This window comes from Euprymna scolopes, chromosome 46 (genome assembly GCF_053919585.1).
Source record: "Euprymna scolopes isolate OS-2025 chromosome 46, ASM5391958v1, whole genome shotgun sequence".
Classification (NCBI taxonomy): domain Eukaryota; kingdom Metazoa; phylum Mollusca; class Cephalopoda; order Sepiida; family Sepiolidae; genus Euprymna; species Euprymna scolopes.
The window spans coordinates 84,453,689-84,481,602 of NC_136527.1; the positions used below are offsets into that span (position 1 = coordinate 84,453,689).

Consider the following 27,914-nt stretch of genomic DNA (forward strand, 5'->3'; position numbering starts at 1 on the left):
AAAGCATAGTCCTGGTTTGCTAGAGTGACGGCGGTGATGTGGGGATGGCGAACGGCTCTTGTAGTGGCGTCGGGGCGAATGTGGCATACTCATGTTCAGCTTACTCACCTCTCTGGTGGGGCGCTCGATAGCTGTAAGTATAGCCACCGATGTTGCCTCTTGTGTTCCCTTTCTATCCGCCGCAGGGCCCGCAGGTACTTCAGCCTGTTGCTGAGGGATCGCCGTGGCAGTAGGCCCTCTCACAAAATCCATTACTTTATCCGCCGACGCTGCTACTACATCGACGGAATGCTTCTCTATCATAAGCGCTAGTATTTCCTTTACTTGCACCGACAGCCTTGAAAAGAAAAGCTGCTTAATTAGGGTACTGTCAGGGGAGGCACTGACGCACAAGAAAAGAGTTTCTTCTAATTAAGCCGATGATGAAGGTTGTCATATTGGATTTCTCTCTTTTTACTATTAGGTTCCATTTGACTTGGGGCTTCTCTTTAGACTACTGCACTGTCCGGAAAAAAAAAACAATTTTCATTATTTACGCATTTTTTGAAAACTTTCCAATCGGATTATATGCATTGTCACGCTGGACTTATTTTGGAATACATTCTATCTATAGAACTATTTTGCATTTTGGATCAACTTGAGAGGAGATTCATTCAAGCTGAAATATTATGCTTTGTTGAGTCATATGAAAACACATACGAGAGAGAAACCACATTCTTATGAAGTATGTGGTTCTTCTTTTGCATGGAAGTCAACTTTGTTGACTCATATGAAAACACATACGGGAGAAATTAAAAGACGTTTCAATTATACCAGTCATCATAGAAGCAACTGGGCTTATGAAAAAGAACGTTAAAAAGTACATAGCAAGCATACCCGGTGAACCAAGTGCAAGTGAAATACAAACGATTGCACTGAAAGGGACGGCTAGAATCCTGAAAAGATCTCTTGGTTGGACTCACTAAAATAGGAGTAAATGTCAGACATCTGGTTGGATGTCCCATCCCCTAGAAGAAAAAGTTTAAGAAAAATGAAAAAAAAAAAAGGGGGAGAAACCACATTCTTATGAAGTATGTGGTTCTTCTTTTGCATGGAAGTCAACTTTGTTGACTCATATGAAAACACACGCGGGTTTGTTTTACGTCATATATTTTGTTTCCTTATAAAATTAATTCAAGGGGTCATATGACACACAAAACTAATAATACTACAGAAAAATCCATTGAAATTATCGAGTAGCAGCGCCTCAGTTCTTGACTATTAGCTACTTCACTCTGAAAGGAGGGGTTAATGCCTGGGATAATGAAACTCATAATATTTGAGCTGAAGTTATCTCATTTCAACAAGACTTGCCTCTCTAACTCGCCAGAATGATAATAGCGCAAAGGTATGAAGAAACAGAAACAGAAACAGCTACTACACTTTAATTGTTTAATTTATGTCTTTGTTCGAATGTAATTTTGTAATTTAACTGAATTTGTCGTTTGTGCAATTCGTTGAGTTGTTTATGTGAAATATTAAATTTTGCATTTCTTTTTGTGACGATTATTTGAATTATTCGGACTTTGGATGTTAACATTAGTTCGAAATAACAATGAAATATTCAGTCTTAAAAAAAACCTGATTTTTATATCTTCATATAATTTAGTTTTGAATGATAATAAGTTTACCAAAGAAATCCAAACAAGCCTCAAACATTGACAAAATAATCTAAACTTGATAGAAAAACAATTCGAACAAATGTAATAAATACACGGACATTTTTACACAAGGAACAAAATAATGATTACACCGTTTTATGATGACTTTAATTCATTGTTCTTTAACAGTTGATTTTCTTTTTAAATAATTTTCACGTTTAAATCGTGTTTTTCATCTTTTAATTTTGATTCTTTTATATTTTCATATATTTTATTTCTTAATGAATTGAACACAAAAAACAAAAGTTGTTTCAATTTACTAAAGAAATCCCAACAAACAAAACAAATTTTCTGTTTTGAACACAAAAGAAAAAAAAAACGAATTCATCCCACTTTTTATTTATTTATTTATTTATTGAATTCCTGGAAAGAAAGGTATGTCGTGTTTTCTTTTACTTTTTAACAATTTAGAAATTTTAAAAATAATTTTAAACATTCAAAAAAAAAAAAAATTAATTCTGCAAATAAAATAAAAAGTGTGAATCTCTGATTAAAAAAAACATCGAGTTGACAGATCGATCTTTTTTAATATTTCGTTACAAACATGTCGAAAATATTAACATATTCAAAAATTACGAAAACTCATCAAGTTCAACAACTATTATTGTATTTTTAGTTTTTTTAAATAAGTCTATCACTATAGACGACACATGTTGGTTTAATCTAAACTTTGCTTTCCGAGTGTGTTAAATCTTCATTGTCTACTCTATGACATTTAAGAAAAATGCAATTTTACCCAATTTTCCGAAAAAGTTACTTTTACCTATAAATAACTTACTACTCGTTTAATTTTCGTAATTAAATTTTTTTTTTTACTATTTTCGTATTGCTGTTTCGTAATGTTTTTGCTTAAAAGGACATATTTTTAAAAAATTGATCTATCAAGTCTATAAGTAACTTTTACCTATAAATAACTTTCCACTCGGTGAATTTTCGTAATTTTTAAAAATATTATTTGTTCCAAAATTACAGTTAAGTACGTATTAATGTTTTTGCTTAAAACCCAATATGTTTAAAAATCGATTAATCAACTCTATCTTAAACAAGTACAAAAAATCTCCAAAAATTATATTATTTAATCTGACATTTTAATTTTGTTATTTTTTCTTAGTTTGTTTTGTTTGTTTTTCTTGGGGATTAGATCCTATGTTTTGTTAACTATTCTGTACTTCCACTTAACAATTTTATAAACCAAAAATACCGTAAAAAATCACTAGGCATAACAAAACTCCATAAAATGTCATCGTGACATTTATTTGGTGGTTTTCTAACAGTGTTTTGTTTAATTACCGATTTTTGAATGATTATCGGGACTTCCTGTATGACTGTGTTATATCAGCCATTTTTTTTCTAATTCTAACATAACATAAAGCTTAATACGAATTTTTAAAAGTAAATAAACGCTTTAAAATAAGTTAAAACACAAAATAAGTTTATCCAAGTAGGTAGAAGAGTTACTTATATAACCTTCAATCATTGGTTATCGATTTGATTTTTTTTTATTACAATTTTTTTTTTCGTCTAAAATGCCCATTTAATTTATTAAATTGTTAGGCGAAAGTACAAATTAGTGAGCAAGAACCCCTCTATCGTTAAGAATAGCTTTCTAAATAATACCATTATTATTAATAATTGGAGGTGTCCTTTTTTAACAAATAGAATGTATGAGTAAAAATTTGCCCCCTCCTTGAATTTCAAATTGAAATTTAAGCTTCATTTTTATTGAAAGTAAGAAAATAGATGGCACTTTTTAAATATCAATTTGAATATGCAACTTTGATGTAGGTGGCTACTATCAGAACCTAAGTTGCAGGGGTACTATGTAGGCAGTATAGCAGCAAGATGTCTGTTCACATTGCATATGAACTTCTGCATGTCAGTACAGTTGGAGAAGCAGGAAGAGAATTCCAAAATCTAGCAGTTCTGGGCAAGAAGCTATTAGAGTAGAAAGCTTTCTTATCTCTAGGGATCCCTACTGTGCAGGGGTGGAAATTTGTTGCTTGTCGAGTTTGTTAGGGGTATTTTCGTTGAGGGGTACAATGGCTTGTAGTTCATCAGAGTATCCACCATTAATATACTTGTAAAACAGGCAGAGGGATGCAATATTTCCTGGATGGGACAGAAGTTGAAGCTTAGATGACAATTCAGGATCTTTCAGGTTAATGACTCTCTTTGAACCCTGTCCTGGAGCAAGAGACTAGTAGAAGATGCAGCAGCCCAAATGTGACAGCAGTACTCCATACATGGGCGAATGGAGGCTTTGTAGAGGTACAGGATACTTTCAGGCATAAATAACCTTTTAGCACAGTAGAGAGATCCCACCTTCTCCACAGCAGCCTTAGCAAGGATTTCCATGTATTTGTTCCAACTCATGTTCCCTGTGAACGTTTAGCTTTGGAGCTTGAAGGAAGTACTTTCAGGTAATGTATTTTTAGTCATCTTTAGATGGTTTCATGTAATCATTGTAGAAAACTTTTATTGTTTCAACAGCGTCGAACGTTTTTAACCTCATTCTACTATAGACTGAAAGTATTCCTCAACGCTTCCTGCCATTACCTTCGATATGTGCTCATTAATTTTCCCCACGCGCCTACTATAGAACGTGGTGTCGTAGGCAAATATACCAATCTCAGAGACAATTTTATCAGGTAAGTCATTTATGAATATCAGAAAAAATAAATGTCCAATGATTCATCCCTGAGGTACACCTGCATTTATATCATATTTTTTGGGTGTACGCCCATCAAGGACAACCTGGCGATTTTTCTCATTTAAGAAGGATTTAATTATGCTAAGCATTCGTCCAGTAATACCATAGGATTTTATTTTCATGATTATAAGACCATCGTGTCATACCCTGTCAAAAGCCTTAAATATATCTAGAACTACTGCCCTTCCCTTCCTTATCCAGTGCTTGGTATAAACGTTCAGAGATTTCAGTTAGAATATCTGCAGGAGAATGCTATTACCTAAATCTATATTGGTGATCACAGAAGTTTTGCAGCTGGAAAATGATGGACTAGAGCTTGATTAATTAAGGACTTAGATATTTTGGTGAAAAGAGGGAGGAGGCTAATTGCGTGATAATTTAATGGGTCAGTTCTTTCGTCAGAGTTTTTGTAAACTGGTGCCACAGAAGCAGTTTTCCAGCAGGCAGGAAAGAAAGATTTGTTAAGGTATTTGTTAAAGGGTTTAGAGCGAACTGGAGCAAACTCAGCAAAGCATTTTTTTAATAATTAAATGTGATGAGTTCAGGTTTATATGGTTTTGAGGTTTATATGGTGAGGAGTTCAGGTTTATATGGTTTTGAGGTTTATATGGTGTTGAGTTCAGGTTTATATGGTTTTGAGGTTTATATGGTGATGAGTTCAGGTTTATATGGTTTTGAGGCGTCTAGGTTTTTTATCATGTCATGTACTTGAGAAGAGGTGATCTTTAGTGTGGTTTCGGTTTGCAGAGGAAAATCAGGGAGGGAATAGTTTGTTGAGTCCAAGTAAACTCTGTAACTTTATCAAATGTACACAATAAAATCTATTAGCTAACACAGATCAAGCAAACCTAGGTGAAATCTAACTATGGAATATACCTACTTTATCCCAAACTAGGTATGTAATTACCACTGAGAACCTGAATCTCAAACTAGAAGGTCTGGCACTATATATATATATAGTTATATATATAAAATCTATCGTTTGCTGGTGAGAGTTACTTGGTTGAGGTACATCCTGGGAACGCAACCAGCTCCCCGAGTGTTTAAACATGGTATCAAACGATATCCAACGATTGGCACATGGAAACAGCAACACAGTCGGTTCGTGGGATATAACCAGCTGGTATGGGTCGCTTTTTGTCTTCGTTGTATCATACAGGTATCTTTCCATTGTCGGCATTAATCTAACGCTTATACAAAAGTAGTAAACAAATGAATATATATATATATATATATATATATATATATGCATTTTTATAAATATATATGTGCATTTTTATAAATATATATATGCATTTTTATAAATATATCTGTGCATTTTTATAAATATATATATACGCATTTTTATAAATATATATATACATATATATATACCTATATATGCATTTAATAAATATATATGTATGCATTTAATAAATATATATATGCATTTAATATATATATATATGCATTTAATAAATATATATATATGCATTTAATAAATATATATATATGCATTTAATAAATATATATACATGCATTTAATAAATATATATATATATGCATTTAATAAATATATATATATGCATTTAATAAATATATATATATATGCATTTAATAAATATATATATATGCATTTAATAAATATATATATGCATTTAATAAATATATATATATATGCATTTAATAAATATATATGCATTTAATAAATATATATATATGCATTTAATATATATATATATATATATATATATATATATATATATATATATATATATATATATATATATATGCATTTTTATAAATATATAATATATATATTCAACCACAGTAGTGGTTGAATATATGCTAAAGTCCGAAATTGAATGAATCGAGACACATTCAAACCCCTCACCACTAATTCCGTTCGCAACCAAATTTCAAACAGGTTATATAGTTGGATAGAACACCTCATTAGCTACATTTTGAAAAAAAAATTTCGAAAATTGGTTCAGTAGAAAAAAAGTTACAACAAAATATGTGGGTTCAGAAACAGGAGAGTAAGTACATAAGTGACTAACGCTTTTTTTATTTTGCATAACTTTTTTGTATATAAATATTTTTTATAGTGATTTTGCTAATATGACGTGTTAGCTTAACGATTAGAGTACCGGGGGTTGGTGGAAAGATTTTAGGTTCAATCCCGTGTATCGTTTTTTTTTATAATTAAAAAACCGAACATTTTTTTTTAATAACTAATTTTTTTTTAACTCTCCTTATGATTTTATAGCCAAAAATGGTGAATTTGTCAATTAAAAATATTAGTGAATTCTATGATATACATATTCTTTGAATGAACTCAAATTTTTTGTTATCACATTTGATGAAAAATGTAGTCCCATTTTGGCAATGCGTCTGACCAATAATGCTTTTGAACCCGCGACCAGCACTGCGATGTCATCAGCATCAGCCTGGGCATAAATATTCCTATTTTTAAACTCCTTTAAAAGAGGATTCAGCATACAGTTCCATAGTAAAGGTGATAAAATCCCACTTTGGGGGGTTTCATTTAACTACTTCCCTTTTAACAGTTGCCCTCAGTAGTTCTACTTGAACTGTCCTGTGCCTCATCATATACTCAATCCATCGGATGAGTACTGGTGGCACATTGAGTTCTCGTAGCGACTTGAACATACTACTGAAGGGTATGTTGTCAAAAGCTCCAACGATATCTAAAAAGACCCAGAGTGCCATCTTCTTTTTTGTTAGTTTACGCTCTATACAGATCACGAATTCATGAACCGCAGTCTCGGTAGAGATCCTAGCTCGGAACTACTGTGATTGAATGATAAATATTGCATAAATGTGTGTTTGAGAGCTAATATTTTGGGAAAATCATTAATAAATATTATAAATTTATATATTAATACAATAGCAATGCCTGGAAAAATCATGGATTATATGGAAAAATGCGCGCATGAAAAGTAATATTCTTAAGATTTTATTACACCTGGAAAAGTAAAGGACAAGAAATTCAACCTGGAAAAGTAAAGAACAAGATATTCTAGTAAAGTAAAAATAAGAATTTTTTAGACTTAAAATATTGCAGCTAAAAATAAAATTTGAATATTGATAAATATTTCATTCATTATTTTTTTTTTTTTTTTTTTTACATAGGCATCACCACATTATCAAGGCCAAGAGGCCACTCAAGGATAAGGGTTAAAGAGTGTACAGTAGAAATTGGACATTATAGTAATCATTAGTAATGAAAATTTGGTAAAGTTGATAACTTATATGGAACGGCTCATCAAGAACTTATTTACGTTAGACTTGAAGACAACCATATTGTAGTTAGCCGGAAAGCAGGAAAACTGCATATGTTGTTGTTTATTGTTGAGTTAGAAAGGGTGTCAGTCGCTGGATTGAACTTATTTCCCCCCCTATTATTTGCATATATTTATGTAGTGAAAATTGTTTGAATAAAATTAATTCATTAGTTAGTTAGTTAGTAGATGGAATTAATAATTTTATAATTTACATAAAAATTAATAATTTTATTATATCATAATTCGGATCATTTAATTCTTTCTAACTCAATAATATATATTGGCATTTTGGAGACGGAAGTGTTTTTGTTGAGATAAGTGATTTCAATATTAATTCATACTTTTTATTTTTAGATTCAAATATTAATAACTACATTTTATTTCAGTAATCAATTTATGTATTTCTGTTTTATTAAATGCTAGCTTTTTTTTTTAATGGAGAGTAGAAAACGCTTTGTGGATGCGTTATCGGCAGCTCCTGTTACTCTCGCTTCTTCTTATTTGTCCCTCAGTCCTCATTTTTTAATGAGTGATTTTTCTGACAAAGGGAGAAGAAATAGCTGTTTTCTAGGTTGGCAGTATTTTGCGCGAACAGTTGGCAGAGATGGTGGAAATTTTCTGTTTCTATGTATCCATGTCACTAGTAAGGGTGCTGGAAGTAAACGTTTTGTCTGGGCTGACATTATCCGCCTGATAGTCAGGGACCCGAACCTTGGATTAACCACTAAGGAGGCTGTCCTATCAGCAGGTGCAAAGTACTGGGGCTGCTGTATTGCCATTTGGTGAATGGATTCTGGACCATGCAGTAGCTTCTGGTGGGGCCTCTCGATGCCATACTAGTGGGTAATTGTTACGGCTTTACCTTATCATTAGCTGTAAAAAAAAAAAAAATTTTCGTTTCTTTTTCTCTCTTAGTTTTCCCTCTCTGTCCTGCTCTAAGTAAATCTGACGACCTAGTCCACAAATTCCAAAATTTAGTCATAATAAGTTTCAAGAAAAAATACACGATTAAACCCGGTTCTTCAATTTCTAACGTAGACCCCTACTACCATGTCTCCTTCTCCAACATCAGGGGTCTACGTTCTAACCTTCCAGAGGTTGAAACCCAATTACAGGAGACTAAACCAGACCTTTTATTTTTAAGTGAAACTGGCATTGGACAGGCTATTTCCCTAGAAGAGTTCGCAATTAAAGGATACTCTAACTTAACTTCTAAATCTGACCCCCAAGATCGCCATGGGCATGGAATATGTGCCTATATTAAAGATAGCTTTCCATGTGGTAAGGACATCTCCAGGGAAGATCCTAACTTACCCTATATGTGCTTCCGGGTTGCTTTAGCTCACACTACTGCATTTATATTTACTCTCTATCACCCCCACAACAGCGGAGTTACTATCTTTCAAAGCATATCTGAGAAAATTGACCAAGTCCTATCTGCTTATCCTTCAGCTAACATTCACGTATGTGGAGACTTCAATGTTCACAACGTCGAATGGTTGACCCACTCAAACAAGACCGATGATGAGGGGAGGTTCTGTCATGATTTCTCCATTGCCTATGACCTCACTCAGATTGTTCAGGAACCCACCCGTGTGCCCGACAATGACGGCCAGTATGCGAGCCTACTAGACCTTTTTCTCACAACTTGCCCTGAACTATGTTCAGTTTCTGTTCTGTCGCCTCTTGGATCTTCCGACCACTCTGTTGTATCAATTAAGATAAAAATGAAATGTAATAAGTCCCCAGACATACCTCTCCATCGTACAGTATATCGATACACTAAGGCTGACTGGGATAGCTTCTGTACATTTATATCTGATCTACCTCTGCATTCCATGTTTAAAGAGGATGTGTCCTCTATAGTATTAGACCTGACGGAATGGTTAATTGTAGGTATTGACCGTTTCATACCCTCGAAAAAGTTTCAGCAAAAACCTAACAGTCAGCCATGGTTCTCTCCAGAATGTGCTGCTGTAATTGCGCACAGAAATCACTTTTTCCACTGCTTCCAACGTAATAGATGTATGGAAACTAAAGCCGCTTTCAGGACTGCCAGCAACCATTGTAAGAAAGTAATAAAGAACGCAAGAGAGTTGTATGCTCAATCTGTTAAGTCCAAAGTAGCTGAGCAGCAGCTTGGTTCCCACCAGTTTTGGCAAATAGCAAACAGAATCCTGAACAGAAGCGTGTGCTCCATCCCAACTATTATCAATGGACCTGAGGTAATCTCGTCAGCATCAGACAAAGCCAAACTCTTCGTTAAGAACTTTGCAGCTAATTCTACCCTTTGCAACCAAGGCCGCCAACCCCCAATATTTCCTCCTGTATCAGAAAACACGCTATGTGATATACGTATATCTGTACGTGATGTTGCCAAACTAATCAAAAACCTTGATTCCAGTAAAGCAACTGGCCTTGACGGTATTCCAATTATAGTACTCAAAAAACTTCAACCTGAACTAGCGCCCATACTTACAAAACTGTTTAAACGTTGTCTTAAGGAGAATAGTTTCCCATCTCCCTGGTAAATTTCATCAGTATGCCCTGTATTTAAGAATTCAGGTGATCGCTCATCCCCCTCTCAGTACAGGCCAATAAGTCTCCTGTGCGTCATGAATAAGTTGCTGGAATCTGTGTTAAATACAGAAGTAATCAACCATCTCAGCAAAAATAACCTTCTTAGTGACACTCAATACGATTTCCGTTCTGCTAGATCTACAGCAGATGTGCTTACAGTTATATCTCATAGGATTAGCAAATCTCTTAATGGAGGCAACCTTTCTAGCGCAGTTGCTCTTGACATATCTAAGGCCTTTGATAGGGTATGGCATAAAGGTTTACTTCATAAGATCTCTAGCTATGGTATAGCTAAAATTGTCTTCTCAATTATTAAATCATTTCTTTCTGATAGGTTCATGCGGGTGTCTCTCAGGGGTCCATCCTGGGCCCAACTCTTTTCCTGATCTACATTAATGATCTTCCAAATCACATACTTACATCATTTGTAGACATTTATGCTGACGATACTACCAGTTATGGTAGCACATCTAAGACAGTAAACGACCAAGTTCTCTCCAATTCTCTCTCCTCTGATCTTGAGCACGTAGTACAATGGGGAAAGGAGTGGCTGGTTACTTTTAATGCATCTAAAACCAAGCTTCTCTCTTTACATCATCAACATTCTGATCCACATCTGGCATCAATTGAAATGAATAGCTCTCGTCTTCAGGATGCCTCAAGTTTTGACAAGCTTCTGGGCTTGACCATTACTCCTGATCTTAAATTGAACATGTACATCAAATCTGTTGCCAAGGCCGCTAGAAAAATGGTTGGATCTTTCTATCGATCATGTAAATATCTCACTGCTGATGCTATTCTCTATCTATATAAGAGCCAGGTACGTCCAAGGATGAAATACTGTTGCCACATATGGGCAGGAGCTGCTAGAAAGGACATGTCCTGCCTTGATTGAGTTCAAAATAGACTTCGTAGCCTCGTAGGAGATGTCCTTTTCTCTTCCTTGCAACCCCTATCTCACAGAAGAGATGTTGCGAGTTTGTCTCTGCTGTATCGTTATTTTCATGGTAAGTGTTCGACTGAGCTTCAATCTATGGTCCCCCCTTGCCAAACTTTCACAAGAAACACTCGTCTAGCTGTAAACACTATCAGTAATTCCCCCCACTCTTTATCTGTGCCTAAACGTGGATTCAATGAACAAAGCTTCTTTCTTAGAACTGCACGCCTGTGGAATTGTCTTCCGTTTACCTGCTTTCTGGCTGACTACAACATGTTTGTGTTCAAGTCTAACGTAAATAAGTTCTTGATGAGCCGTTCCATATTAGTTATCAAATTTACCAAATTTTCATTACTAATGATTACTATAGTGTCCAATTTCTACTGTACAATCTTTAACCCTTATCCTTGAGTGGCTTCTTGGCCTTGATAATTTGGTGATGCCTATGTAAAAATATATATATATATTTATATATATATATATATATATATATGCATTATTATAAATATATATATATACATATATTTGCATTTTTATAAATATGTATATATATATATACATATATATGCATTTTTATATGCATATATATATATATATATATATATATATGGATTTTTATAAATATATATGTATATGCATTTTTATAAATATATATGCATATGTATTTTTATAAATATATATATATATATATATGGATTTTTATAAATATATATGCATTTTTATAAATATATATATATATGCATCTGTATAAATATATATGCATTTTTATAAATATATATATATATATATATATATATGCATTTTATAAATATATATATATCAGTATATATATGTATGCATTTTATAAATATACATATATATCAGTATAAATATATATATACATATATATCAGTATATATATGTATGCATTTTTATACATATATATATGCATTTTACGAATACATATATATATGCATTTTATGAATATATATATGCATTTTTCTAAAAATATATATGTACATATATATGCATTTTTATAAATATATGTATATACACATATATATGCATTTTTATAAATATATATATATATGATTGCAACGTCTTGTCAGACGAGTGCCACTCCCTCAGACATTTAAAATCCATGAGCCCAAATGCCCGAGGGAGTATCTATACAAAGATGATGTTACAGAGTCTTAGCTTTGTACGACAGCTAAGTCTCTCTCTCGGTTCAAAATGTTGAGATCCAGCAACAAGCAAGAGCAAGATAGCCAGCAACAAATTAAACTGCAGACCAGCTTAATGCGGGTACTGGTCTTCCGCTTTATGGTTTTTTAAATCAGAGATTTGCTTCTCCTAGAAAGGTTGCCTTCACCACGGCTTACGGGAGCCCTCTCCACCCCACATATACACACACACACACACAAATATACACATACATATATATATATACATATATACATATACACATATAAAATCGAATTATATTAAATTCTCACTTTCTTCATTGACAGAGAGATAAGGAGAGTGAAAGAGAGAGAGAGAGAGGGGGACAAGCATACATGCTTTGTTTTTCTTTAGGTCTTATATCGTTTTGCCTTGGTTCAATATTATAAACAAACTGTCATTCTTGGCTTGAATCCTACCAGAACATTTAAAAAAAATCACAAGCATCTGCTTAACACATCTGCACCTCACAAGTACAGACAAGTTAGGCACAAGGTTCAAAAGGGCGCTCTCCATTGTGCCACACTAGCTAACCTAGCAAGCAAATTGATATTAGAATGTGATGTAATTACTTGTAGCTTAAGTTGCGGATTAATCACCCTGCAGACAAGAGATTCAGATTTTGCTTATGAAATACTGTTCTTTCTAAGGGATGACCCCAAATGAGGGTGAAACTCTAGGTTTGGACTATCCCTTTGTTTGCTTTCATGGCGAATCAGCTCCAATGATTAGTTGTGGATATACCTTTCGATGACAGATGTCCAGCTGTTATTGCGGGTAATTCTCTTTCTGTTCTTGTCTTCGCCTTTACACATCCGTCTTGGTTTTGTTTTGTTCCAATGATTACCTGTGGATATACCTCTCGATGACGGATGTCCATCTCTTATTGTCGGTGTTTCTCTTTCTGTTCCACTACAATTTCTTGTCTTCGCCTTTACACATCCGTCTTTTTCAACCACACTTTTTTCTCTGACCACGTGGTATCCTATTTTTCTTTTTCCTATTATCAAGCCCACGCACACTTTCTAATTTGCACATGTCATTTTTTTTTGGCTACTGCTGCTAATATCTTTGCACACTAATATCGTACAGCTCCTGCTGATATAATCTCATGTGCACATACGTTGTCTATCCAGAGAGATGGACATCAGCTCCAGGAAATCTGGAACAGACATCTAAGAACACCACTCAGAAAGTCACCATAGTTTGTATACTATACATGAAGGGCTTGTCAGAAAAAAACTTCAAAGAAAATGAAATCCATATGCTGAGTCCAAGTTAACTCTGCAACTTTAGCAAATGTATCACACACAATAAAATCTAACACAGATCAAGCAAACCGAGGTGAAATCTGACTATAGAATATACCTACTTTATCTCAAACTAGATATGTAACTACTGAAAACCTGAATCTCACAAGTAGGATTTTTACACTAACCTAGCGAGCAAATTAATAATATATATATGCATATATATATATATATATATATGCATATATATATATGCATATATATATATATATATATATGCATATATATATATGCATATATGTATGTGTGTGTGTGTATATATGTATATATATGTATATATAATGTACATGTATATATATGCATACATATGTGTATATATATGTGTATGTATATATATGTATTACTATTTTAAATCACATAATTTAATATACGAAAGTATAGATTTAAGTATTTACTTCAACAGTGCTTAATGCGTAGGTAGTAAGGCGATTAAAATACATATGGCGAAATCGATTAAAATACATATGGCGAAAATATATATATATATATATATAATAAAAATCGACATTTAGTTCTATTTTAATACAAGTCGTTTATTACCGTTTGTCTTATCTATATGTATTACTATTTTAAATCACATAATTTAATATACGAAAGTATAGATTTAAGTATTTACTTCAACAGTGCTTAATGCGTAGGTAGTAAGTTGTAAAATATATAAGGCGATTAAAATACATATGGCGAAATCGATTAAAATACATATGGTGAAAATATATATATATATATATAATAATATATATGCATATATATATATATGCATATATATATATGTGTGTGTGTGTGTGTCTGTATATATATATATATATATATATATATATATATATATATGTATATATACGTACATGTATGTATATATATGCATACATATGCATATATATGCATACATATGTGTATATATATATGTATTTTACTTCAACAGTGCTTAATGCGTAGGTAGTAAGGCGATTAAAATACATATGGCAAAATCAATTAAAATACATATGGCGAAAATATATATATATATATATATATATAATAAAAATCGACATTTAGTTCTATTTTAATACAAGTCGTTTATTACCGTTTGCCTTATCCCCTTTTTGACACCAGCGCTGTGGCAGATATCCATCTTTTATCACAAGTGTTTCTCTTTCTGCTCCACTACATGCCAGCCGTAGACATTAATTTCTTGCCTTCACCTTTACACGTCCATCATGCCCACACACACTTTCTTATTTGCATATGTGATTTTATGGCTACTGCTGCTAATACCTTTGCACACTATCATACACCTCCTGCTGATATAATCTCATTGTCTATCCAGGAAATCTGTACCAGACATCAAAGGACATAGTTTGTATACTATGACATCAGGATTGAGAAACAGTATATGAGAGTCAAGCCTCCTACAATTAAATATGTATGAGATCCCATGTAAATGTGGAAAACTATACAAATGTGAGACATGTCGTTCACTTGAAGCCAAAGTCGAAAAAGCCATAATATATGGAGAAATTGAAAAAAATCACGTATAGCTGAACATATCTGGAGGGACAACAATTACTAACAATTACGGGACGAAGTAAAAATTATATAAGATTAAAAATTATAGACAGAGAAGAACAGTAGAGAGCAAGATTACTCATGGAAGCAATACAGATGCTGAGAGACAATTACAAAATGGACCTAGTATAGAATTTAACATTATATGGGAACCATCATTACAAATAATAGATAATTATATACAGTAATAAGTAAACAACAATATATATACACAGTAATATATATAAATAATAAGTAAACAATAATATATATACACAGTAATATATATAAATAATAAGTAAACAATAATATATATACACAGTAATATATATTAATAATAATTAAACAATATTATATACACATTAATATATATTAATAATAAGTAAACAATAATATATATACACAGTAATATATATTATTAAGTAAACAACAATATATATACACAGTAATATATATTAATAATAAGTAAACAATAATATATATACACAGTAATATATATTAATAATAAGTAAACAATAATATATATACACAGTAATATATATTATTAAGTAAACAATAATATATATACACAGTAATATATATTAATAATAAGTAAACAATAATATATATACACAGTAATATATATTAATAATAAGTAAACAATAATATATATACACAGTAATATATATTATTAAGTAAACAATAATATATATACACAGTAATATATATTAATAATAAGTAAACAATAATATATATACACATTAATATATATTAATAATAAGTAAACACTAATATATATACACAGTAATATATATTAATAAGTAAACAATAATATATACACAGTAATATATATTAATAATAAGTAAACAATAATATATATACACAGTAATATATATTAATAATAAGTAAACAATAATATATATACACAGTAATATATATTAATAATAAGTAAACAATAATATATATACACAGTAATATATATTATGATTAAGTAAAAAATAATATATATACACAGTAATATATATTAATAATAAGTAAACAATATTATATATACACAGTTATATATATTAATAAGTAAACAATAATATATATACACAGTAATATATATTAATAATAAGTAAACAATAATATATATACACAGAAATATATATTAATAATAAGTAAACAATAATATATATACACAGTAATATATATTAATAATAAGTAAAAAATAATATATATACACAGTAATATATATTAATAATAAGTAAACAATAATATATATACACAGTAATATATATTAATAATAAGTAAACAATAATATATATACACAGTAATATATATTAATAATAAGAAAACAATAATATATATATACACAGTAATATATATTAATAATAAGTAAACAATAATATATATACACAGTAATATATATTAATAATAAGTAAACAATAATATATATACACAGTAATATATATTAATAATAAGTAAACAATAATATATATACACAGTAATATATATTAATAAGTAAACAATAATATACATACACAGTAATATATATTAATAATAAGTAAACAATAATATATATACACAGTAATATATATTATTAATAAGTAAACAATAATATATATACACAGTAATATATATTAATAATAAGTAAACAATAATATATATACACAGTAATATATATTAATAATAAGTAAACAATAATATATATACACAGTAATATATATTAATAATAATTAAACAATATTATATACACATTAATATATATTAATAATAAGTAAACAATAATATATATACACAGTAATATATATTATTAAGTAAACAACAATATATATACACAGTAATATATATTAATAATAAGTAAACAATAATATATATACACAGTAATATATATTAATAATAAGTAAACAATAATATATATACACAGTAATATATATTATTAAGTAAACAATAATATATATACACAGTAATATATATTAATAATAAGTAAACAATAATATATATACACAGTAATATATATTAATAATAAGTAAACAATAATATATATACACAGTAATATATATTATTAAGTAAACAATAATATATATACACAGTAATATATATTAATAATAAGTAAACAATAATATATATACACATTAATATATATTAATAATAAGTAAACACTAATATATATACACAGTAATATATATTAATAAGTAAACAATAATATATACACAGTAATATATATTAATAATAAGTAAACAATAATATATATACACAGTAATATATATTAATAATAAGTAAACAATAATATATATACACAGTAATATATATTAATAATAAGTAAACAATAATATATATACACAGTAATATATATTATTAATAAGTAAAAAATAATATATATACACAGTAATATATATTAATAATAAGTAAACAATATTATATATACACAGTTATATATATTAATAAGTAAACAATAATATATATACACAGTAATATATATTAATAATAAGTAAACAATAATATATATACACAGAAATATATATTAATAATAAGTAAACAATAATATATATACACAGTAATATATATTAATAATAAGTAAAAAATAATATATATACACAGTAATATATATTAATAATAAGTAAACAATAATATATATACACAGTAATATATATTAATAATAAGTAAACAATAATATATATACACAGTAATATATATTAATAATAAGAAAACAATAATATATATATACACAGTAATATATATTAATAATAAGTAAACAATAATATATATACACAGTAATATATATTAATAATAAGTAAACAATAATATATATACACAGTAATATATATTAATAATAAGTAAACAATAATATATATACACAGTAATATATATTAATAAGTAAACAATAATATACATACACAGTAATATATATTAATAATAAGTAAACAATAATATATATACACAGTAATATATATTATTAATAAGTAAACAATAATATATATACACAGTAATATATATTAATAATAAGTAAACAATAATATATATACACAGTAATATATATTAATAATAAGTAAACAATAATATATATACACAGTAATATATATTAATAATAAGTAAACAATAATATATATATACAGTAATATATATTAATAATAAGTAAACACTATTATATATACACAGTAATATATGTTAATAATAAGTAAACAATAATATATATATACACAGTAATATATGTTAATAATAAGTAAACAATAATATATATATACACAGTAATATATATTAATAATAAGTAAACAATAATATATATACACAGTAATATATGTTAATAATAAGTAAACAATAATATATATACACAGTAATATATATTAATAATAAGTAAACAATAATATATATATACAGTAATATATATTAATAATAAGTAAACAATAATATATATACACAGTAATATATATTAATAATAAGTAAACAATAATATATATACACAGTAATATATGTTAATAATAAGTAAACAATAATATATATATACACAGTAATATATGTTAATAATAAGTAAACAATAATATATATACACAGTAATATATATTAATAATAAGTAAACAATAATATATATACACAGTAATATATATTAATAATAAGTAAACAATAATATATATACACAGTAATATATGTTAATAATAAGTAAACAATAATATATATACACAGTAATATATATTAATAATAAGTAAACAATAATATATATATACAGTAATATATATTAATAATAAGTAAACAATAATATATATACAGTAATATATATTAATAATAAGTAAACAATAATATATATACACAGTAATATATGTTAATAATAAGTAAACAATAATATATATATACAGTAATATATATTAATAATAAGTAAACAATAATATATATACACAGTAATATATATTAATAATAAGTAAACAATAATATATATATACACAGTAATATATGTCAATAATAAGTAAACAATAATATATATATACACAGTAATATATGTTAATAAGTAAACAATAATATATATACAGTAATATATATTAATAATAAGTAAACAATAATATATATATACAGTAATATATATTATTAATAAGTAAACAATAATATATATATACAGTAATATATATTAATAATAAGTAAACAATAATATATATATACACGTAATATATATTAATAATAAATAAACAATAATATATATATACAGTAATATATATTAATAATAAGTAAACAATAATATATATACACAGTAATATATATTAATAATAAGTAAACAATAATATATATATACACAGTAATATATGTTAATAATAAGTAAACAATAATATATATACACAGTAATATATATTAATAATAAGTAAACAATAATATATATACACAGTAATATATATTAATAATAAGTAAACAATAATATATATACACAGTAATATATGTTAATAATAAGTAAACAATAATATATATATACACAGTAATATATGTTAATAATAAGTAAACAATAATATATATACACAGTAATATATATTAATAATAAGTAAACAATAATATATATACACAGTAATATATATTAATAATAAGTAAACAATAATATATATATACACAGTAATATATGTTAATAATAAGTAAACAATAATATATATACACAGTAATATATATTAATAATAAGTAAACAATAATATATATACACAGTAATATATATTAATAATAAGTAAACAATAATATATATACACAGTAATATATGTTAATAATAAGTAAACAATAATATATATACACAGAAATATATATTAATAATAAGTAAACAATAATATATATACACAGTAATATATATTAATAATAAGTAAACAATAATATATATACACAGTAATATATATTAATAATAAGTAAACAATAATATATATATACACAGTAATATATGTTAATAATAAGTAAACAATATTATATATACACAGTAATATATATTAATAATAAGTAAAAAATAATATATATACACAGTAATATATATTAATAATAAGTAAACAATAATATATATATACACAGTAATATATGTTAATAATAAGTAAACAATAATATATATACACAGTAATATATATAAATAATAAGTAAACAATAATATATATACACAGTAATATATATTAATAATAAGTAAACAATAATATATATACACAGTAATATATATTAATAATAAGTAAACAATAATATATATATACACAGTAATATATGTTAATAATAAGTAAACAATAATATATATACACAGTAATATATATTAATAATAAGTAAACAACAATATATATACACAGTAATATATATTAATAATAAGTAAACAATAATATATATACACAGTAATATATATTAATAATAAGTAAACATTAATATATATATACACAGTAATATATATTAATAAAAAGTAAACATTAATATATATACACAGTAATATATATTATTAAGTAAACAATAATATATATACACAGTAATATATATTAATAATAAGTAAACAATAATATATATACACAGTAATATATATTAATAATAAGTAAACAATAATATATATACACAGTAATATATATTAATAATAAGTAAACACTATTATATATACACAGTAATATATATTAATATAAAGTAAACAATAATATATATACACAGTAATATATATTAATAATAAGTAAACAATAATATATATACACAGTAATATATATTAATAATAAGTAAACATTAATATATATACACAGTAATATATATTATTAAGTAAACAATAATATATATACACAGTAATATATATTAATAATAAGTAAACAATAATATATATACACAGTAATATATATTATTAATAAGTAAACAATAATATATATATATATACAGTAATATATATTAATAATAAGTAAACAAAAATATATATATACACAGTAATATATATTAATAATAAGTAAACAATAATATATATACACAGTAATATATATTAATAATAAGTAAACAATAATATATATATACACAGTAATATATATTATTAATAAGTAAACAATAATATATATACACAGTAATATATATTAATAAGTAAACAATAATATATACACAGTAATATATATTAATAATAAGTAAACAATAATATATATACACAGTAATATATATAAATAATAAGTAAACAATAATATATATACACAGTAATATATATTAATAATAAGTAAACAATAATATATATATACACAGTAATATATGTTAATAATAAGTAAACAATAATATATATACACAGTAATATATATAAATAATAAGTAAACAATAATATATATACACAGTAATATATATTAATAATAAGTAAACAATAATATATATACACAGTAATATATATTAATAATAAGTAAACAATAATATATATATACACAGTAATATATGTTAATAATAAGTAAACAATAATATATATACACAGTAATATATATTAATAATAAGTAAACAACAATATATATACACAGTAATATATATTAATAATAAGTAAACAATAATATATATACACAGTAATATATATTAATAATAAGTAAACATTAATATATATACACAGTAATATATATTAATAAAAAGTAAACATTAATATATATACACAGTAATATATATTATTAAGTAAACAATAATATATATACACAGTAATATATATTAATAATAAGTAAACAATAATATATATACACAGTAATATATATTAATAATAAGTAAACAATAATATATATACACAGTAATATATATTAATAATAAGTAAACACTATTATATATACACAGTAATATATATTAATATAAAGTAAACAATAATATATATACACAGTAATATATATTAATAATAAGTAAACAATAATATATATACACAGTAATATATATTAATAATAAGTAAACATTAATATATATACACAGTAATATATATTATTAAGTAAACAATAATATATATACACAGTAATATATATTAATAATAAGTAAACAATAATATATATACACAGTAATATATATTATTAATAAGTAAACAATAATATATATATATACAGTAATATATATTAATAATAAGTAAACAACAATATATATACACAGTAATATATATTAATAAAAAGTAAACAATAATATATATACACAGTAATATATATTAATAGTAAGTAAACAATAATATATATACACAGTAATATATATTAATAGTAAGTAAACAATAATATATATATACAGTAATATATATTTTTAATAAGTAAACAATAATATATATATACACAGTAATATATATTAATAATAAGTAAACAACAATATATATACACAGTAATATATATTAATAATAAGTAAACAATAATATATATACACAGTAATATATATTAATAATAAGTAAACAATAATATATATACACAGTAATATATATTAATAATAAGTAAACAATAATATATATACACAGTAATATATATTATTAATAAGTAAACAATAATATATATACACAGTAATATATATTAATAATAAGTAAACAATAATATATATATACACAGTAATATATATTAATAATAAGTAAACAATAATATATATACACAGTAATATATATTATTACTAAGTAAACAATAATATATATACACAGTAATATATATTATTAATAAGTAAACAATAATATATATACACAGTAATATATATTAATAATAAGTAAACAATAATATATATACACAGTAATATATATTAATAATAAGTAAACAATAATATATATACACAGTAATATATATTAATAATAAGTAAACAATAATATATATACACAGTAATATATATTAATAATAAGTAAACACTATTATATATACACAGTAATATATGTTAATAATAAGTAAACAATAATATATATACACAGTAATATATATTAATAATAAGTAAACAATAATATATATACACAGTAATATATATTAATAATAAGTAAACAATAATATATATACACAGTAATATATATTAATAATAAGTAAACAATAATATATATACACAGTAATATATATTAATAATAAGTAAACAACGATTATATATACACAGTAATATATATTAATAATAAGTAAACAATAATATATACACAGTAATATATATTAATAATAAGTAAACAATAATATATACACAGTAATATATATTAATAATAAGTAAACAATAATATATACACAGTAATATATATTAATAATAAGTAAACAATAATATATACACAGTAATATATATTAATAATAAGTAAACACTATTATATATACACAGTAATATATATTAATAATAAGTAAACAATAATATATATACACAGTAATATATATTAATATAAAGTAAAAAATAATATATATGCACAGTAATATATATTATTAATAAGTAAACAATAATATATATACACAGTAATATATATTAATAATAAGTAAACACTATTATATATACACAGTAATATATATTAATAATAAGTAAACACTATTATATATACACAGTAATATATATTAATATAAAGTAAAAAATAATATATATGCACAGTAATATATATTATTAATAAGTAAACAATAATATATATACACAGTAATATATATTAATAATAAGTAAACACTATTATATATACACAGTAATATATATTAATAATAAGTAAACAATAATATATACACAGTAATATATATTAATAATAAATAAACAATAATATATATACACAGTAATATATATTAATAATAAATAAACAATAATATATATACACAGTAATATATATTAATAATAAGTAAACAATAATATATATACACAGTAATATATATTAATAATAAGTAAACAATAATATATATACACAGTAATATATATTAATAATAAGTAAACAATGATATATATACACAGTAATATATATATATTAATAATAAGTAAACAATAATATATATACACAGTAATAATAATTATTTATAATAATTAGTAATAAATAGTGATATTCACAACTTAAAATAAAAACTAGGTTTAAGGCCCCCCAAATCTATACAAGAATTGTCCGCAAGTACCCCTGGTGTTATGGTTAGAGTACTTTAAGCATAAATCCAGAAAAATACAAATGCAAATTTCTTAGGTCTTCTATCCAGTCATGACTGAAAAAAACAAGAGCATGCTTCCTTTGTGAGGTACATAAAGGGGTCATATCAAAATTGTATTCAAATTCCCGAATTCGAGACAATTTGAACAAAAATCTTCGAGGTTGAAAGAATAAAAACATATTTAGGTCTACTCACGTATTGAGCACTTTTTCCCATGGTTTTTACCAAATATATCTCCTAATATTTATATTTTCATCAGATTTAACGACTGAAGACATTTTATTTTTGTAACAAATTAATCTGATTAAACAATATAATTTATACATGATTTTTTTTTTCAGATTTCAAGTGCAGAAACCAGATTGTCCATCCATCAATTTTGATGAATACGACGAAAAATCACTTTAGATGATGCACACACATCTCCTTGGTCGACACTGTTGAATACATTTATGTATATACACCATAATGTGTGTATATATATTGCTTTTCAAGCTTGATGAGAAAGGGGCTAAATACTAAAATCGACAAATGAAAATAGTTTAAATTTAAAAATTCAAATATAAAAATTCTCATGATTGAAATTATTTGAACATGATTTGTAAAAATTTTCATAAATCTTTAAAAAAATTCAAATATAAAAATTCTCATGATTGAACTTATTTGAACATTATTTGTAAAAATTTTCATAAATCTTTAAAAACAATTCAAATATAAAAATTCTCATGATTGAAATTATTTGAACATTATTTGTAAAAATGGACAAAACACTAAAGTCTCCTACTGACATTTGGAATAATTTCCGTTTCTTTATAAATGAAATCAAATAAAAAATAAAATGTGGGCGATGCTGCATAAGTTCAGTTAAAAATATGTCCGACAAAACTGGTTAAATTTTTTCCATAAGTATTTATAAAAATAGCCTATTTAAGAAAATATGTTTACATACACTAGTGACAAGCCTTATTCATGTGAAATGTGTGGTCCCTCATTTTCACAGAAATCAGACATAAAAACATATATTCACACACACACTGGGGAAAAACCTTATTCCTCTGAAATTTGGGGTTCCACATTTGCCCAGAAATGCAATTTGGAAACTCCTCATTCATGTGAAGTTTGTGCTTCAACATTTTCCAAGAAATCCTCTTTACAAACTCATATGTTAAAACACACTGGTGAAAAGCCTTATTCATGTCAAGTGTGTGGTACAACATTTTTCCAAAAAAATCATTTAAAAACTCATCTGTTCACACACACTGGTGAAAAGCCGCATGCCTGTGAAGTTTGTGGTTCAACATTTTCCTTGGTATCCTATTTAAAAACTCATATGTTAAAACACACTGGTGAAAAGCCTTATTCATGTCAGGTGTGTGGCATAGCATTTTCTTATCAAACTTCCTTAAAAAAACATATGTTTACACACACGGGTGAAAAGCCTCATTCATGTGAAGTTTGTGGTTCAGCATTTTCCCAGAAATCCGATTTAAAAACTCATATGTTAACACACACTGGGAAAAAGCCTCATTCATGTCAAGTATGTGGTACAGCATTTTCCCATAAAATTTCTATAAAGCGACATATGTTCACACACACTGGTGAAACCCCTCATTTTTGTGAAGTTTGTGGTTCAACATTTTCCCGGAAGTCCTATTTAAAAACTCATATGTTAAAACACACTGGTGAAAAGCGTTATTCATGTCAACTGTGCAGTACAGCATTTTCCCAGAAAATGCATTTTAAAACTCATATGTTAGAACACTCTGATGAAAAACCTTATTCATGTGAAGTGTGTGGTACAGCATTTTTTCATAAATCTTCTTTAAAAACACAAACAAGCCTGCCACTGACATAGCCCAGAAAAGTCGGAAAAAATACACTAGCCAGTTCCATAGTGTTAAAACAGAAGAATGGACCAACCATAAACGGGCAAAATACCTACCGACTGAACTATCCCAAGAATATATTGATAGGGATGGTTCCCTGGACTGGCTCAAAAGAGGATCCCTCCATTACGACCAAGAGAGGTTGATATTGGCTGCACAAGACCAGGGCCTCATGACAAACGCCTTCAAAAAGATGTGTGGTCTAAGCAACAATAATAAATGCAGGTTCTGTAACACTGAGGTTGAGAGTGTGGGCCACCTGATTTCTGGTTGCAAAGTCCTACTTGGAGACGGTTATTATACAGATCGCCATAACGGAGTTTGCAAATACCTTCACTGGAAGATATGTAAGAAACTCAACATTCAGTGTAGTAAAAACTCCTGGGAACATATACCCGAACGAACAGTTGGGAATGACAACTACACTATTCACTATGACTACATAATCCCTACTGCTACATATCTTGAAAATGCAGCTGTTAAACCAGATATAGTGATTTGGGACAGAGCAAACAAAAAAGCGACCGTAATAGAGGTCAGTGTACCTAATGATACAGGGCTTAACAGAGTTGAGAGGGAAAAGATTACAAAGTATCAAGGACTTATGTATGATATGAAACGAAATTGGAAATTAAAAGACGTTTCAATTATACCAGTCATCATAGGAGCAACTGGGCTTATGAAAAAGAACTTTAAAAAGTACATAGCAAGCATACCCGGTGAACCAAGTGCAAGTGAAATACAAACGATTGCACTGAAAGGGACGGCTAGAATCCTGAAAAGATCTCTTGGTTGGACTCACTAAAATAGGGGTAAATGTCAGACATCTGGTTGGATGTCCCATCCCCTAGAAGAAAAAGTTTAAGACAAATGAAAAAAAAAAAAGTGAAAAATCTTATTCATGTGAAGTGTGTGGCACAGCATTTTCCTATCAAACTTCTTTAAGAAGACATGTTAATACACACAGCTGAAGAACGAAATACATATAGCAGCCATAAAGGGAACAGTGTCCATTCTTAAAAGAGCCCTGGGGTATAAATTAAAATCATAACAGAATCAAGTGTCCAGGAGGGAGCCCCTTGATCTTTTTCTGAAGTAAAATAAAAAAGTGAAAGGCCTTATTTATGTGAAGTTTGTGGTTCAGTATTTTCACAGAAATCCGATTTACACACACACTGGTGAAAAGCCTCATTCATGTTAAGTGTGTGATACAGCACATTCACAGAAAATTAATTTAGCAAAATAAAAGATGAGGTATGTGGGATTCTGCATATGTCCAGCATTTTCCCATGAATGAAGTTTAAAATATTTGTCCAACAAAACTGTTAAAATTCTAATTCATGTAATTTTTTTCAATCAGCATTTAAAAAAACGCCAATTTGATATATCATGTTCAGACACCTTGGTGAAAAGCCTTATTTATATGAAGTTTGTGGTTCAACAATGTTGTAGACAATGAGGAATTTCTTAGAAAAAATGTAAATTATAAAAATATTTGTATCTTGTGATGGTACACTTCATCTTTATAAAAATAAAAGTTATAAAAGATATGTGAATAAAATATATTTTTTAAAATCTCGATTGTTTATACATGTGATTTTATTATGTATAAAAAATTGCCTCGGTTTAGAAGGATTTCTCCTTTCACTGGCCACCTCATTGCATTTTAAATAAATATTGAATTGTATTTAAAAACGCACAAAGAAAGATAACACACACACACACACGCATGCACGCGCGCACACTCACACGCGCGCACACACACACTGTACATAAAAAATTAATCTTGGTCGCAAAAATCCGAACAAGTCAGTTAGTTTATATTCGTTTCT

At 26.5% G+C, this 27,914-nt stretch overlaps 1 protein-coding gene across 1 annotated transcript; it reads left to right on the forward strand.

Moving 5' to 3' along the window:
* Window positions 1-1,522: 1,522 nt before the first annotated feature.
* LOC145270623 (uncharacterized) lies at window positions 1,523-27,914 on the forward strand. The gene is made up of 2 exons (XM_080126248.1): window positions 1,523-2,075; window positions 24,538-27,914. Exon 2 carries the CDS (start codon window positions 26,255-26,257, stop codon window positions 26,885-26,887), a length of 633 nt encoding a protein of 210 aa, XP_079982374.1. The 5' UTR covers window positions 1,523-2,075; window positions 24,538-26,254; the 3' UTR covers window positions 26,888-27,914.